Raw genomic sequence first — 15737 nt, 5'->3', positions numbered from 1 at the left:
AATTCTTCAAGGGATATTGTTGTTTGGCCAAAATGTTGTTAAAATTTTATCTGATACTGTGTGGTAGCCCTAAGTTCAGTTAAAAAAAAAAATTATTGGAGATCTTGCTGTCAAAAATAAAAGTGAAAGGAGAAGTTCCTAACTTAAACCATATAAATAAAATATGTATATAAAATTTTGTCAAGCTTTTTGAGAAGCTATAACAACCATATTGATCAAGTCTACCTTGATATAAAAGTCATTGTGTCTTGAGTACTAAAATATATTTTTCTTTTCATTACAGGGTTTCCATGGCAACTGCATCCTCCCAGGTTCTAATTCCTGAAATTAATCTCAACGATACTTTTGATACTTTCGCACTTGATTTTACCAGGGAGAAAAAATTATTGGAATGCCTTGATTACCTTACAGGTACTCTTTTTTCTTGAGGTTTACTATTATATATTCCTCATAAAATGGTAATGATAGGATTTTTTTCAGTTCTCCCTGTGCTTGTAACTTTGGCTGATTGCCAGGTGCACACCAAGCCACTCTCACTGCTTCTCCTCAGTAAGGGGAGAAAATAGGATGAAAGGCTGATAGGTTGAGATAAGGACAAGGAGATCACTCAAGAATTACTGCTACAGGCAAAAGAGACTCAGCTTGGGAAAGATTAATGTAATTTATTGCAAATTAATTGTAAAAGTAGGACACTGAGAAATAAAAATAAATCTAACAAAAAACTTTTCCCCACTCCATCCCTCTTGGGCTCAACTTCACTCCCATCTCTTCTATCTGCTCCCCACCAAGTGGTGCATGGGGTTGAGGAATGGAAGCTGTGGTCAGTTCATCACACATCATCTCTGCCTGGCACCCTTCCCCTTCTCTGGCATGGGCTTTCTCCCACAGAATGCAGCTCTTCATGAACTTCTCCAACATGGGCCCTTCCAAAAGGGTGCCATTCTCCAACAATTGCTCCAGAGTGGGTCCTTTCTACCAGATGAGTCCTTCAAGAGTGGACTGCTGCAGTGTGAGTCCTCCATGGGCGACAATTCCTATAAGAAATCTTTCTCCTGTGTGGTACTCTCTCTGCAGACTGCAGCTTCCTCCAGGGCATACCAGCCTGCTCCAGTGTGGGTCCTCCACAGCTGCTGGTGGACATCTCCTTCACTGTAGGCCTCTGTGTACTACAGGGAAACAACCTGCATCACCACAGCCACCACCGCAGGCTGCAGGGGAATTTCTGCTCCAGCACCTGGGGCACCTCTTCCCCCTCCTTCTTCACCAACCTTGACATCTGCAGGGCTGTTTCTACCACATTTTCTCACTCCTCTCTGCCCCCACTGCTGCACAGCCTTTCTTCCCCTTTCTTTAAAGTGCTATCACAGAGGCACTATCAGCACCAGTGATGGGCTCAGCTTTGGACAGTGGCAGGTGTATCTCAACTGTCTGTGTCTGATACTGAGTCAGCTCCTGATCTTTTCTGACAGAGATAACCCTTGCAGCCCAGCCACTTCCAAAACATTGCTACATAAACCAAATACACTCTCCCTCTTAATCCTGAATATATTACCTCCAACAGCCCCAGAACACCCCAGGAAGCATTGGGTGCTTCAAACAACTGGGATGCATTTCCATCTCCTCTCCTTGCATTCTTCACCACCAGAGTGTGAGGAAGTAGGTTTAAGAAATTATTAAAAGGCACTGCGGCAGAGTGCAGTGAAAGAACAGCTGGAGCTCAGTCTGGAGAAGCCAGAGGAGGAAGAGCAGGGACCAAAGCAAATTTCCCAGGAGATGGATGCTCCAGGTGTTACCCTCTCCCTTGGGGCTGCCTCCTTACTGCAGCAGATTGCTGCCTGGCAGAGTTCCCACGAGCAATCAGAAGCTGTTCAAGCAATCAACGTCACAGGCTCAGCAGTGAAAGATGTTTTCTCATGTTGGGGACGCTGTGAATTTCCCCCAAGACAGAACTGGCTGAGGATCTGGCTGTGTCTGGAGCTAGAGAGTGTGTGGTGTGCTCTGAGCCTGGCTGTGGGGTGGGCTCTCCACACTGCAGAGCCCCACCTTGCCTAACTGAGGTCTTTGGCCTGAGGAAGCCCACAGGATTAGACCCTTACTGAAAGCCTGACTAATGTGTAGTCTCAGAGTGTACAATGACTCACAAAGGGAAACAAATTACTGTAATTTAGGGTGTTTTGATTTCAATGCCAGAATTAGAACAATTCTTTCCAGCTCAATTGAAAACAGAAGAGATGTGGTAGGTTTTTATTTTGCAACGTCTTTAAGCATCTGCTGTTAGCAGCAAGAATTTGCAATGAAAGGCACAAAGCACTGTTAGAAAAGCATTGGAAAACACTTCCTGGGTCCCACTTGTCCCAGTTTTCAGAGGATATTGTGTTAGTTCAGGAGAATGTGAGGGTGCAGCCTCCCCATTGCCAACCACTATCTTTTCCAAGCAAAGGACTGGCTTCTGGCTTTTCTGCAGAGGAAAAGCTAAGAAAGTTAGGGCTGTTCAACATCTAGATGAGAGGGATCCAAGGAGATCTCATTGTGGTCTTTCAGCACCTAAAATATTTTAGTAGTGTCTTTTGAGAAAGGACATGGGGTAATGGATCTAAACCAAAGGAGGGTAAGTTCAGACTACATATAAGGAAAAAATCTTTATAAATGAATGTGGTTAGACATTGGAGCAAGTTGCCAGAGAGACTGTATAGGTCTCATCTCTGAAAACATTCAAGGTCAAGTTGGACAGAACTCTGAGCAACCTGTCCCTGTTCACTGTCTGGAGATTGGGCCAGATGACCTTTGAAGGTTCCTCCCAATCCAAAGTATTTTCTGATTCTGTGATTCTATAAGTAGCAAATAGATTGATACTGGGAAGCACAAGACTGGGTGCATGCACAGGGCAGCAGCACTCTTGCCTGATGGAGCTGTGGGATTCTTGCCATATCTAAAAGAGAAATTGTATTTGCAAGGAACTTTTTTGTCACTGTGTGACAGATGAATACAATCAGTATCTAACACATATTCAAATAAATGAAACACAACAATAATGTGATAAGAGCAATTTCAGCTTCTTATACAGTACCAGTGAAATGTTATGTTGTCTGCTTATCTCTAAATCTGCAGGAATTTTTCCATCATGTTCAGCCTTCACCCCAAATTTATAAAAATCCAGGGAAATGAAGGATTAAAACAAAAAACTGACTCATTCACCCTAATCTAGCAATCGACCTCTAAAATAATCACTCATCTTCCTTTACGGTGAAAGAAGAGAAATAACCATCTCATTTTGAGGCACATATATTGAGGCACTTGGCTCCACTCTGGAGTTGCCCGCTTCTCTCAGTTGTTTCCAAACAGAGGATGGATGTACTTATTCAAATGCAGATAGCTGTGATTTAGATCTGTGAAGTTATATGATGTTAATTTTTCTAGCAGTCTGTTCTTGCATCCCTCAGGTCTTCTCCCCTTTGTACATCATATGTCAATATTATCAACTTAATTGCTGTGCACTGCAGAAAACGAAGGTTATGTCTGTACCAAAATGAAGGGTTGTCTTGCTACAAAGATATTTTCTGTGATCCATCATGATGACTGTCATTTACATAGGTCCTTCTCTGCCTTTTCCTAACTCATCCACAGTCTTAAAAAATTGCTCACAATGCAGTCTAAGGAAACTTGCATGCATACATATCAAGCATTTTAGCAATTTTTTTTCCTAACACAAACCATTTTTACCCTTGATGCCCAGTGAAAAACAGTTCTAACTGGCTTTTCTTCACATTAATAAATAGCATATGGCTGCAGTGGCAAAATGCAAAGCACATGTCCAAATTATCAGAGCATAAAATGCAACCTATGCAGACAGTTAAGATACATTTATGTAAATAGGTATACATGAGATATAGGTATACATATATATACACACACACATTTATATATATAATCCCAAGAGTAAAATGCATTTGATTATTCTCTACTGTTGTCCAGAAATTCCAGAGAAAACTTCATATTATTCCTTTCAGATTGGTGCAGGGTATTTTCATAGATCATAAACTGAACACTTTGTGACAGAGTGAATTAGGCTTTACTTTTATCACGTTTCACAGTTAAGTAAAACGAGTTTGTGCATCCTAGCCATAGATCTATACTGTGAATTAAGTGAAGAAGCCTACCTTATGACTGTCATCTGTACTGCTTCTGAAAAAAATGTCAAAACCTAAACACCAGCTTCATTATCTTTGTTGTCAGTTACTTTTGAAACAATTGACCCTGGCTGTCTCCTGGCAATTTTTTTCTCCTTTGGTTCTTCCCAGTATAATATTTGTCACATCTTCTTCAATCTCTATATCCTTATCTTTCTTTCTTCCTAGGCTATTTCTTTACTGAATAAATAAATTTAACTAGTTTGTGCTTATCATTTACGTAGATGTCTGTCCAAAGCTTCTGCTATCCAAATAAAATCTCTGATATGTTTTTGAAAGTTGCCAACCAGACATTGAGATATCAAGCTCAGTATATTAAAACAATACTTTTAATCTTCATCTGACTGTTCTATTCTCTCTATATATAGCCTTGATGTCTTTTGAAAGCATTCTTATCTTAACAGTTGCTCAGGCTCTTCATCTGGAAACCATCTTTCTCTAGACATGTATCTAGCTAGATCCAGGCAATACATATAACTTGCAAACTCTCTGCAGAATATTACTGTCATAAGGACTTTTTTTGTCCATCATGAATCAAAAGTGCTTGGTTTGTGTCCTAATACTTTGAAATCAATTGCAGGAGCATCCATTCTTTGACCTTGCAATTTTCCCTACTTCAGAAATCCTATCTGAAACAATGATAAGTTTTTTTCATCCATCACTTCACCTACGACTGCACAAATGTGTATTGCCTAGCATATGCCAGCAATTTTTTCACACAGAAACAACTTTGTTCTGGAAACTCTTGACAACCTGCCTTACTGCTTAACTCTTTCAGCACTGAAAGATCAAAGACCAATTCCAGACAACACTGGGGTAATCTCTTCTCATTCTGTTGGCTTTGAGCAGTCTTGGTCTGCCCAAAGACTGGGTCGAGATGGTTTGTATGTGAGACCGAGCCCTTGGTACTAGCTCACACATGACAAGTTAATAATACATAAAATTTGTATCCACATCTGATGTAACTGTGCCTTTCCATTTCCTCCAAGCTGATTCAGCCCAGTGTCATGATACAAGATGGAATCAGTAATGAATGTCTAAAAAAGAGATTCAGAGCAGCTCTGCAACTCCCTCACAGTCATACCAGCAATATGAACATTTCTAACATCATTAATTCAAGCAGATTGCTTAGGTCTTCTTTTAGGTCTTGATATTCAGTATCTAAATCCATAAAGAATCTTTACAAAGTCAGTCACTGCATGACAACAGGGAGAGAGAAACTGAGCAAACAAAATTAATTTGAGGTTGTTTTAGTCAATCTCTGTGACCTTGTGCTGAGAGGATTTAGATAGAATCTCAATAGACACTCAGGAGACACTGCATTAATGCTGGAATTCCCCAGGGAGAGCTGGCAGTGTCCCTGAACTGTCCCTCAGATGTGCAGACCTTGTGAGGCATCAGTTCTGCTTCAGAGCAAAAGCCATGCAGATGATGCAGAAAGGAAGGTGCCTTAAACCAAATGGGTTGAAAGAGAATATGCTCGTGAGATCAGTTACTCCTGAGAGCAAATTTAAGAAACTGCATTCCTAATATTAGTGCCTTTCAGGCATTTTAGGTGTGGTTACTGACTTTTTAAGTGTGTTTACTCAGTTTTGAGCTAAAATGAAGTAAAACAGCCTTCAGCAAGAATTTTTCTGTCATGTGAGAAAGTGTTGATTCAAAACTGGTGAATGAAAGCCTGAGTGTCTGAAGCAGTTACCACTCCCAGATATGTGCTCTGATCCTCTATGGAGAAGTGGATTGTGTCTTCCACTGCTGTGCTGGAACATGCTGGGCTTCCCCTCTGGAGCAGTGGTGAAGCACTCCCGAGCCAGGAAGGGGAACCTGCTGGTGCAGTCTCAAGATCACTGGAGTCTTTGAGGAGGTTCCCTGTGGCACAGTGCTCTGTAGCAGGACTGGTGAATTCAATAATTCACCACATCACACACTAGCAATTGCAATACTGATTGAAGCTAGCTGGTTGAGGTCAGTCTCTTTAGTTGCATTACAAATTTACACTCTCTAAAGGAGTATGTGCTGTGCTATGATGGATTTGGCAGTTGGACAGCTACATTATTTTGTCGTAACAAAGCATCTGAATGTAGAGTTGCTTGCCTTTCTGTAGGAGAAGCAGGTGTATTTGTTTTATTCTGAGTGGTTTATGAAATGAATGTTGTCAAAGAGCTGAATTCATGCAGTATAGTCTCAGGTGAGTGTGGGTTAATCACAAGAGCCAGGGGAAATATGTCTTTCTTAGGCAAAATCTCTTTCAGACATTTTCATTACATGAAGTCCTGTAGATTTGCTGCTTTAAGGCCAGGTGTGCACATGAAGAGCAAACTTAGGATGCCGTTTTCAAAGAAGTTGAAGATGCTTAGGTGTCATTGAAATGCAGTTTGCAATTAATTAAACCTTCAGTAATTTTTGTTTTCCATAAATTAATATTTATTTTCTGTGTTGAAATAATAACAAGTACATTTCTTAAATAAGATGTTTTGCTGTTAGGTGCAGGAGATAACAGAAGAAAACTTTAGTTGAACACCATGAGACAAATGAAAATTTATCTACTTGTATATTTGTTTTTAACACTTGTTTCAATTTTTGTTTGGTCTTTGAAGGACAGGCAAAATATTGAAATGACGCCCCAGCTAGAAATAAAAAAAAAAAAAAAAATTAAAACCTCCAGTGATTGTTCTACAGGATACATTTATGGAACATAGCTGATATTACTATTAATCTTTTCAGAAAATGGTGGACCTTTTTTTTCACCCACATTTTGACTATATTCTTCCCACAGATAGCTGTTCTTACTTGAGTTTGTATTTCTTTTAATTTTAATATCCTTCTGTCCCAAGGGTTTCTCTGACAAGGTAAAAAAAAAATAAAAAATAGCATTGGTAGGCTTCTGTGATTCAGTATTTAGAGCATCACAAATCATGGTCATATCATGAAAGACATTTGAATTTTTCCTTAAGCCCTTGGTTAAAAGAGGCTGCTTGGGATCCTGTCTGCACTCTAATCCTTGGGAACATACATCAATAAGCCAGAGACATGATCTATAAAAATGCTTGACGGAAAAAAATAGACATTTCATAAAAATAAGATCTTGCGAAAGTAAAGGTGGAATTCCTTCAGAGGGACTTTTTTTTTTAGGTTATTTTTCATGGCTATCAGAGGTTAAAGATCTGACAGAAAAAATGTTCAAAACCAAACCACAAACATTCATAGTTGCCTTCCTTTTCCTTTAATACAGACAAAATTTGGTTGTTTCAGCTTGAGTGCCCTCCTTCTTCACTCTGGGACAGCTGGGAGAAACACTATTAAAGCAAAAGGATTTGTGATTCTTCTTTTCATGATGTGGATTGTAGGGAAGATGATTTGGAATGAAGCTCCCACGGAGACAAGCATGCAGGACAATCCCTCAGGAAGAGAGACTCGTTTCTTGGTTATTTAGGTGTTTGGCTTTTTAAAGATTGCAAACAGGAAAATTAGACCCCAGTAATTTGCTTCAAATTTTACTTTAAATAGGTCTTTAAAAGAAACTCATGTGTTAATATGGGAAAAGATTGTATATCTTGCTACAGAAAGATTTTGCCTGTTGATTATAAAAAAGAGAGACAGAGGGCTCCTGGGTGACTATTTGCTTGAAATATTCATCTGGTCATTATGTTATGACAAGAACTCTTGTTTTAATGCTGCAAAATGTGACTTTTATAACAGCAGAAATTAGATGTACCTATGTTAGAAAGGATAGCTAGGAAACCAATAAAAATGGAGAGAGAAGAAAATTGGGCATGAAAGTATGAGTGTTGGCAGCTTCCCCAGAATTATATTTTTTAAATACCTGTTGCTAATGAATCACAGCCTAGAGCGGGGCTAGAAAGGATGCACCACCACAATACCACTTATGGCAATCTCTGGTAAGATAGGCTGGGCAAACACTGCTTTAAAATCAATAGTGAAGAGTGTTGACCTTCCCTCTTGATATGCTTCAATGGAATTTTGGTAAGTTTGGTGAAATGATCAGAACAATTTTAGAAAAAGTAACTTGTCATTGTATCCATCTAATGTGACACAGATACATCACTTGTTCTATGACATCTGGAGCTGAAGTTACTTTAATACAAAATATTTTCAAAATCTGGAGTTCCTTGGTGTTTATGTTGTTATTAAGAATTCCCTCCTAACTGTTAATTAATAATCAAAGTTAGTACTGGAATTAGCGAAAAGTTGTTGAAAAGTCTGTTGGATGATGTCTCTACAATCTCATACGTCAACTACATCCTCTAATCTAAGGGGAGAGGGGAAACTCTTCACTGACTGTGCCTGCTGTGTTGTATCTCACAGCTCCCAACCCACCCACCATTCGAGAAGAGCTCTGCACAGCCTCCTATGATACCATTACTGTGCACTGGACTTCAGATGATGAGTTCAGTGTGGTTTCTTACGAGCTGCAGTACACCATCTTCACTGGACAAGCCAACGTTGTTAGTGAGTATAAACCTTCTCTTTTCTTGTTGCTCCCTCATGGTTTCTATGAAAACCAAGTGTTGTTAAAGATAAATACACTCCTATGTCAAGAACAACAGGAAAAATTATTTTCCAGAAAGATTTAAAGCCAACATTTTCAATCCAAACCAATAATGATTTTAAAAGGTATTCCAAATCCCTTTGTGAAGATATAGCAAGTTCAAAGATCTCAGTTCCATTCTCTGCACTAGTCAGGCAGCGTGCACATGGGAGCCTGTGTTGAACTGGTCATTAGTTAGAACTGCAGCCCCATTGTCATTTATATAAACTTGACATCTGGATCTTTGTCTGAAATACTGATTAAGTCCTTCCCTCTGGTTTTTATTGTCTTCAAGACTACAAAGCATAGGTCTCAGTAAACTACAGGCTAAGTCAGAAAACATCAGTAGAACAACAATTTATAAGTTAACTTGGTTTTATTTAAAATGAGATTAACAAACATTGTATATTTTGTATTATAGCACATTTTTTATGGGTACACTCTATGTTTTGAGTCTGTGACTTTCTTTAATGGCTGAATTTACTTAATTAGATTTTGGATTGCTTTATTGTTACTTAACTGCTCCTCACAGAAGAAAAAAATATATATTGTCTAGTCTTTGGTCAGGAAGTCCAGTGTTCCTGGATTCAATGTTCTGCAATCATTGGGGTCATTGACTATGAATTTAGAGAAATCATTCAGCTTCTTCCTGGTCGCTGCATATTTAATGGGCATACCACTAGCTGACACAGACTTGTTTTTTTAAACAAGGATTCTGAAATGAGCCAGATCAATCAAAATGTGGAGTTTGTTCAAGTCAATACCAATTTAGATAGGGAACTCATCGCCACAGGGGGTTGGTGTGTTTTTGAGTTCAAGAGATGCCTGGACAGATCATGCAAGAAAAATACACTGAGAGCAATGAAGTGCAATGAAGTTGCTCTGGAAGTGCCAGAGCTGTAAGCTGTGGATGCCTGGGAGAGCAAGGTGAGGAATGATCAGTGTGTGCTTTCCCTGTTCCTTGAAACCTTTGTACACCCTCAGGTTTCCCCACTGTCAAATACCCTGGCCATGCACTGAGCTAGATAGGCTTAGTTGTGAGACAGGGCAGAAATGTTTTTCTTCTTGCAAACTTTTTTCAGAAGAAAATTTGTTGAGATACTTTGATGAAAGTCAGTGCTGTGAGCATGTTTACATGCTTCATGTCAGTGGAAAAATGGTATGGTCTATGCCAAGTTTGAGTACTGAGCCAAACTCTCCCACTGACTCCTCTGTTACTGTGTGCACCTCATCTTCTCCATCACTGAGCAGGAGTTTATTTTCCAAGCCATCTGAAAGGACATCTGAGGATTCATGTGCTGGCATCTTAATACCTTTTTTAAATAGCATACTGTGAATGTATTACAGTATTCAGGACTGAATGAAAAAAGAAGATGAATTATTGAAAATTTGATGAATGTTTTGTCAAAACCTCCATTTAATATTTCCCTTAAGAGCCTGATTTTGAAGAACACACTGCAAAATTTAAGGCTGTTGGAAAGACCAAATAAACTTCAACACATCCTTCTACATCTGAGCAAGTTGGATAATAAAAAAGTCTAATAGTATTTTTTCAAAAATTGAAGCAAGGTAGATAAGGAAGGAAAATCTTCCCTGATAAATCACTACCAAGCAGAGACAAAAATGATAAGCTGGTGTTGCCTGTTTTCTAGTCCATTTTTATCTATGGCTTTATGCTGTGCAAGGTGATTATTGGCATTATGTATGAACATGGCAGCAGCAAAAGATGTGCCATTTCCACAGCCTTGGGATGTGGGATTTTATTCCTTGCTGAGTAGTGAATAAATAACAAGGTATTTCTATTTTAGGCTGTAGTGTAGGTCTCCCATGTCACAGTAAAAGCTTTGATCTGAAAAACCTGTATCAATAAGTCTGCTTTCAGGGACGTACTATAATTTTCAAGCATAGCATAAGGCACTCAGTATGCAGTCTGAACTTTCATATTATCGTTTTGCAAAAATAGTTAAATAAAATTTTGAAGAGTAAGCAAATTAATGCTGTAGGAATCTTTGTTTACAAAATGCTCTGAAGACCTTAAATGAAAGTACATGCATGTGTAAATATATGTGAAAGGCCTTTCTAAATGTTGTAAAGTCTTTTTTTAAATACCATTATTTAATATAGACTTGAACCCCTCCAATGATGATCTTCCTGCCAACATGCTACAAATCTGCCTGGGTTTTTAAAATATGAGACTCTCCCAGGTCATTCCAAATTGCACTGGTATTGGAGATTTACCCACTAACATCATAGAATCATAGGACCACTTAGGCTGGAAAAGACCCCTAAGATCTTTGAGTTAATCCATTAACTTAACACTGCCAAGTCCACCACTAAAATGTGTCCCTAAATGTCACATCTACATGACTTTTGAATCCTTCCAGGAATGGTGACACCACGGCTTCCCTGGACAGTCTGTTCCAATGCTTGACCAGCCTTTCCATGAAGAAATTTTTCCTAATATCTAATCTAAACCTCCCCTGGTACAACTTGAGACTGTTTCTTCTTGCCCTGTCAATCCCATCATCATTTTGCTCAGAACACTGCTTGGATGTTTATTCACTTTGTTACATTCTGTTCTTGATCCTGCAGAAGGATTTAACATCACACCTGTTACAAATGGCTTTCCAAAGCTGTTCTTAGAATATCACAGTGTACCTTGGTAGTGCTGTTGAACACAGAGAGCTGCTCTCACTGTAAGTGGCATTAACAGGCGTTGCACTGCAGCCTTCAAGTTTTGATGAACTGAAGATAGTTTTTCTATCTAAACTGAAGATAGGTTTGTGCTTTGTTTTTTTTTTTTTTTTAATTCTGTTTTAGACTTGGGGTTAGCAAAAATTTCCTCATATTTATGGCATATGCATGCTGTTGCACATAACTGTGTGCAATTTTTATTTCTCTGTCACATCCCAAAAATTTCCATTGGTATAGTGTGTTGCATGTAGCAGATAATGTAAACAGGCTCATAGATTGACTTCAGTTCTGTGGGGTTTTAGCTATGAATTAGTCACCAGGGAGTAGCTCAAGTAGTGCATTAAACCAACAGGCTTTTTCCCTTGAGACAATAAGAATCACTTTGCATACATACCCACCTACCGTGCTAATGGAGGCTGTTATTTTGGAATGTTTCTTAAACCACATAGTCAGCCTGACTGCACTTTCCACTCACAGTACATTTCCCCCACCAGAGGCATATATCATCCAGAGATTGTTAAGAATTCAGTAACAAAAACAAGCAATACTATGTTTTTTTACTATATTTTCTATCCAACATAATCAACTATATTCTTTTTTATTAACTGAAAAATTGGAAAGTTAACATTTGATGGCCGAGGTCCAAATAGAGTATTTCATTTGAGTTCTATTTCATGCAGGAAAGATTATTTCCAAATGTGGCCACACTTCTTGGCTATTGAATGCTTGGCAGACCTGCTCTGTGCATAAGAGCAATACAGAACTCTAGATTAAGTAGGCTTTTACTAAAGCAGTTGTTCTCAGAGTTATACCATTTGTACATTTGCATTTCTGAGAGGAAGCTAATCACCTGCAATCTGAATAGGTAAAAGCTTCTAAAATTACTTTGTCACGAGCTAACTAACGTGCATTATAATTTCATTACCCCATTTCAATAGATTTTGAAGTATTCATTGAGTATGCCCTTTCTTAACATCATAGATTTGTTAAAGTGTGTTTCTGGAATTTTTCTCTAGCTCTGATACAAGATTCTTCAGGAAAAATACATCTCTCCCTTCTAGACGAACAGCAGCAAATTATTGTCTCTTACCTGGTAAAAGGAATCGGGGATAATTAGTTATACAGTCTAATTTCTAAAAAATTACTCTGTGAAGGATACAGTGTACTACTGTCAGAATCTTTTCACTGTTACAGGACTTCTCTTTCTTTGAGAGAGGATAAAAGTTTTTGGAAGGACCTAATACAATTAGAAGCCCAAACTTTCATGAAAAATAGTGAATTTATGAGTCACCAAATAATTTTTTAATATTCTAGACTTTGCCTCTTTCTGGAAGTTTAATTTTAATAAAAACAGATTCCTTACAGTCTTCAGATTTCTACTAGAGATTTTAGTGAGAATTTTTAATGGCACAAAAGCAAATTTGAGATAAAACCAGGAAAATTCTGCATCTTTAAAAATATAAAAATACTGTATTTCTTAAAAAAATTCAACGTGTTTTTCAGAAATCCTGCATATATATTTTTTTTTCAGATGGTAATGGAGAGCGAGGGTGGAGAACTATCTCTTACTTTCACCTACCTAATTTGCTCTACCAATTTGAAATGGTAATAATTTATTTACATAAAACATTTTACAATAATTAAAATACTCAAGAGATTAAATAACCTTCCCGAGAGTTTTGTGGTCCTTTTCCAGTTTTCAAGAAAATATATTTTATTAAAATCTATCAGTGTAAATTTTAGGAGGATTTACACCTTGGGATTTTTCCCATCTGTTTTTTAAAGTGCGTCAACAGCCAACACTAAGGAAATAGCTTTACAAATTATTACCTCCAGACTCTGAGAAACTTGTTTTGAAAACTCACACATCCTGTATGGACATCACTGTGCTCACTGCACCATTCCAGGATGTAATTTAAATTCTCTACATTTTTGTACGCTACAGTTTTAAAATACATTGTTTTACCATCTGCATAACCCTGTAAAAAGCCCTGGGTTTTTGAAACAAGAAACCTGAATGCAGCCTGGATTAGGAGTGGGTACAATAGGAGACCCTTGGCTCCTGCTGTTGCACCAGCGAGGAGATGTGTACTTTTCCACTTCACCTGCTGCCACCGGCAGGGAACTGAGAGGGCAAACACTTCCCCTGGATGCCAGTGTGATCAGGCTGCTTGCTCATTTCCCTGAACTTCCTTAATCATATTCTTTTGTATTCAGAGAAGAAAGGCTGTCCTGACAGGGCATAACTGGAGACAAATTCCTTTGATGCAGTGACAAATTATTCTTTCATACGTAAATGCTTAACTTGGCTGCCACAAGTAACTATTCACCCTTTTGAAGGAGTTTGGACTTGTAGTTTGGCATCATCAATACTTCATTCCCAGGATTTTTGAATCAAAGTACAATTTAAAGCCTGTTACCAAAGAGCTTATAGTCAGAAAGCACAAGAACATATCACTGAGTCCTTTGGTGCACAGGCAAGAGCTGAGCTTTTTAAGACAACAAGGTTTGTCAAGTAAAGTAACCAAGTCAGTCACTGCACATCCGGCATTTATTGCACATCAGTAGTCTGGGATGCCTAAGAGTGGAAGGACAAAGAAAAGAAAGCTAAGATGTATTCTGTCATCAAAGAGGATAGAGCTTTTCTCTAGAACATGAGTCAGGTCAAACAGGAGGTTTCTGGCTCTCTCTATTGACTGTAGAGTAAGGGTAGGTAAGGCCTTCAGTGATTACTGAATGTGTATAAATCCACATACCCAGGAGGAGAGGATGACCTTTAGAGGAGACTCATAACAATGCAATAGTTCCTTTACTGTCCTTTATGCACTTATTTGGATCAAAGTTTTATGCTTTGTTAAGGAGCAATCAGCCTCTAGAGGGTATGGTAAAAACTGTAATGAAAGTCTTAAAAATGTGCCAATTAGGGAGTTATAGTGAATAATACAAAACTAGTTTATAGATGAGTCAGCAAAACTCTGGTCATTTCTGTGTCTGCATAATGATCAGTTTATATATGGCTTATACATACCACAGAACTTGCTTTCAAAGTGTGGTTGTGGTTGGAGAAGACACTTCTAGGACCGCTGTCTGTGTCCGTCCTGCTTATTGTCCTATGTTATTTGGTATCCCATCAGAGGCATCTTAGTTAAAGACTCCTTGATCTTATTAAATTCCTTTTAAATCCAGTGCTTCATTTTTTTCTTATTTTAACATACCTTAATTTATTTTGCAATAGCACCTATGAGTCCAGTAAGGGATGGTCTCAATGCAAAATCTATGTGGTAGTTCAGGTACAGAAGTGTGCAATTAATATCTGTGGCGAACTGGGAAAAGATGAGATTTCCTCTGAGTAGTCAGTGAAATATCTTATGTCAGGAAGCTGCTTCCTTTATTTTCTTTCTTCCTCATAGGAAACCCATTCACACAGCCTAAAAAAATAAATATAATTTGATGTGTATGGTACAATGAGAGAAGACATGGACGGATGTTGCTTTAAGCAGCTCACTACAAGTGCTGGGCCCAAGTGGAGTTACCATGGGATATAAAGTAGGGTTCTTTTTCTTCATGAGAAAGGCAGATAATTGTTCTATACAATCATTCATATATATATATATATATATATATATATATATTTAAAATTATCTACAGATGGGTGACTCATCTCACGTCATTTTAGATACCTGAAATTTGAGATGTCATGTATGCTTATTGCCTAGGCTTCCTCTGTGGACAAGAAAAGAGAGGCATTTGCAGTTGGTAGGATGTTCACAACTGGGGAAGTGAAAGAAACTACTAACTGATTTCTGCCTTTCCTCAGACCACAGAAAAATAAGTTTGGCATTGTAGCTCTTCATCAGGTGGCAAGATAGTATGAATCCAACCTGAAACTGTGCCACAATTCCCCATTTGCACAGCAGGATGAATCTCTGTTCTGCCTGCCTCTCAAAAATACTTTGTAATGTAAAAAAAATTTGAGACACAAACATCATAATCACTTAGATTGAAATCTGGAATTTAAATTCTGTTTCTAATGACCTTTTGTTATGAAAAGTGTACATCACATTAGAAAGGAATCTCACAGTATGGCCATGAATTGTCTGTGAGTCTGCAAACCTGTATCACAGATGTGTTTCTTTCAAGTTTTGTAACCAGTAGCTTTTACATTTTATTTTACATAAAGTTTTGGTATTGTCTGATATGTAGAGCTGAATTACTACTGAGTTCTAAAAGATTGCCTTCATGAGTGGTTTGCTGTTAGAACATTCATTAAAAGCTGAAAGCTGTCTGCAAACAAGCTGCATAACAAC

The 15737-nt window shown here is 38.2% G+C and overlaps 1 protein-coding gene across 2 annotated transcripts in view; it reads left to right on the top strand.

Annotated features, from left to right (window-relative positions):
- MID1 (midline 1) overlaps positions 1–15737 on the top strand; it is a 105741-nt gene that overhangs the window by 81717 nt on the left and 8287 nt on the right. For both annotated transcript variants that reach the window (XM_041472492.1, XM_041472491.1), the window contains exons 6-7: positions 284–411; positions 8514–8657. In XM_041472492.1, coding sequence (XP_041328426.1) covers positions 284–411; positions 8514–8657 — 272 coding nt within the window. The remainder of the gene's footprint in view (positions 1–283; positions 412–8513; positions 8658–15737) is intronic.

The sequence above is a fragment of the Pyrgilauda ruficollis genome, unplaced genomic scaffold (genome assembly GCF_017590135.1).
Source record: "Pyrgilauda ruficollis isolate IOZ18807 unplaced genomic scaffold, ASM1759013v1 scaffold29, whole genome shotgun sequence".
Taxonomy (NCBI): domain Eukaryota; kingdom Metazoa; phylum Chordata; class Aves; order Passeriformes; family Passeridae; genus Pyrgilauda; species Pyrgilauda ruficollis.
Note: the sequence above shows the minus strand (reverse complement) of the source record. Positions and strands in the feature narration are given on the sequence as shown.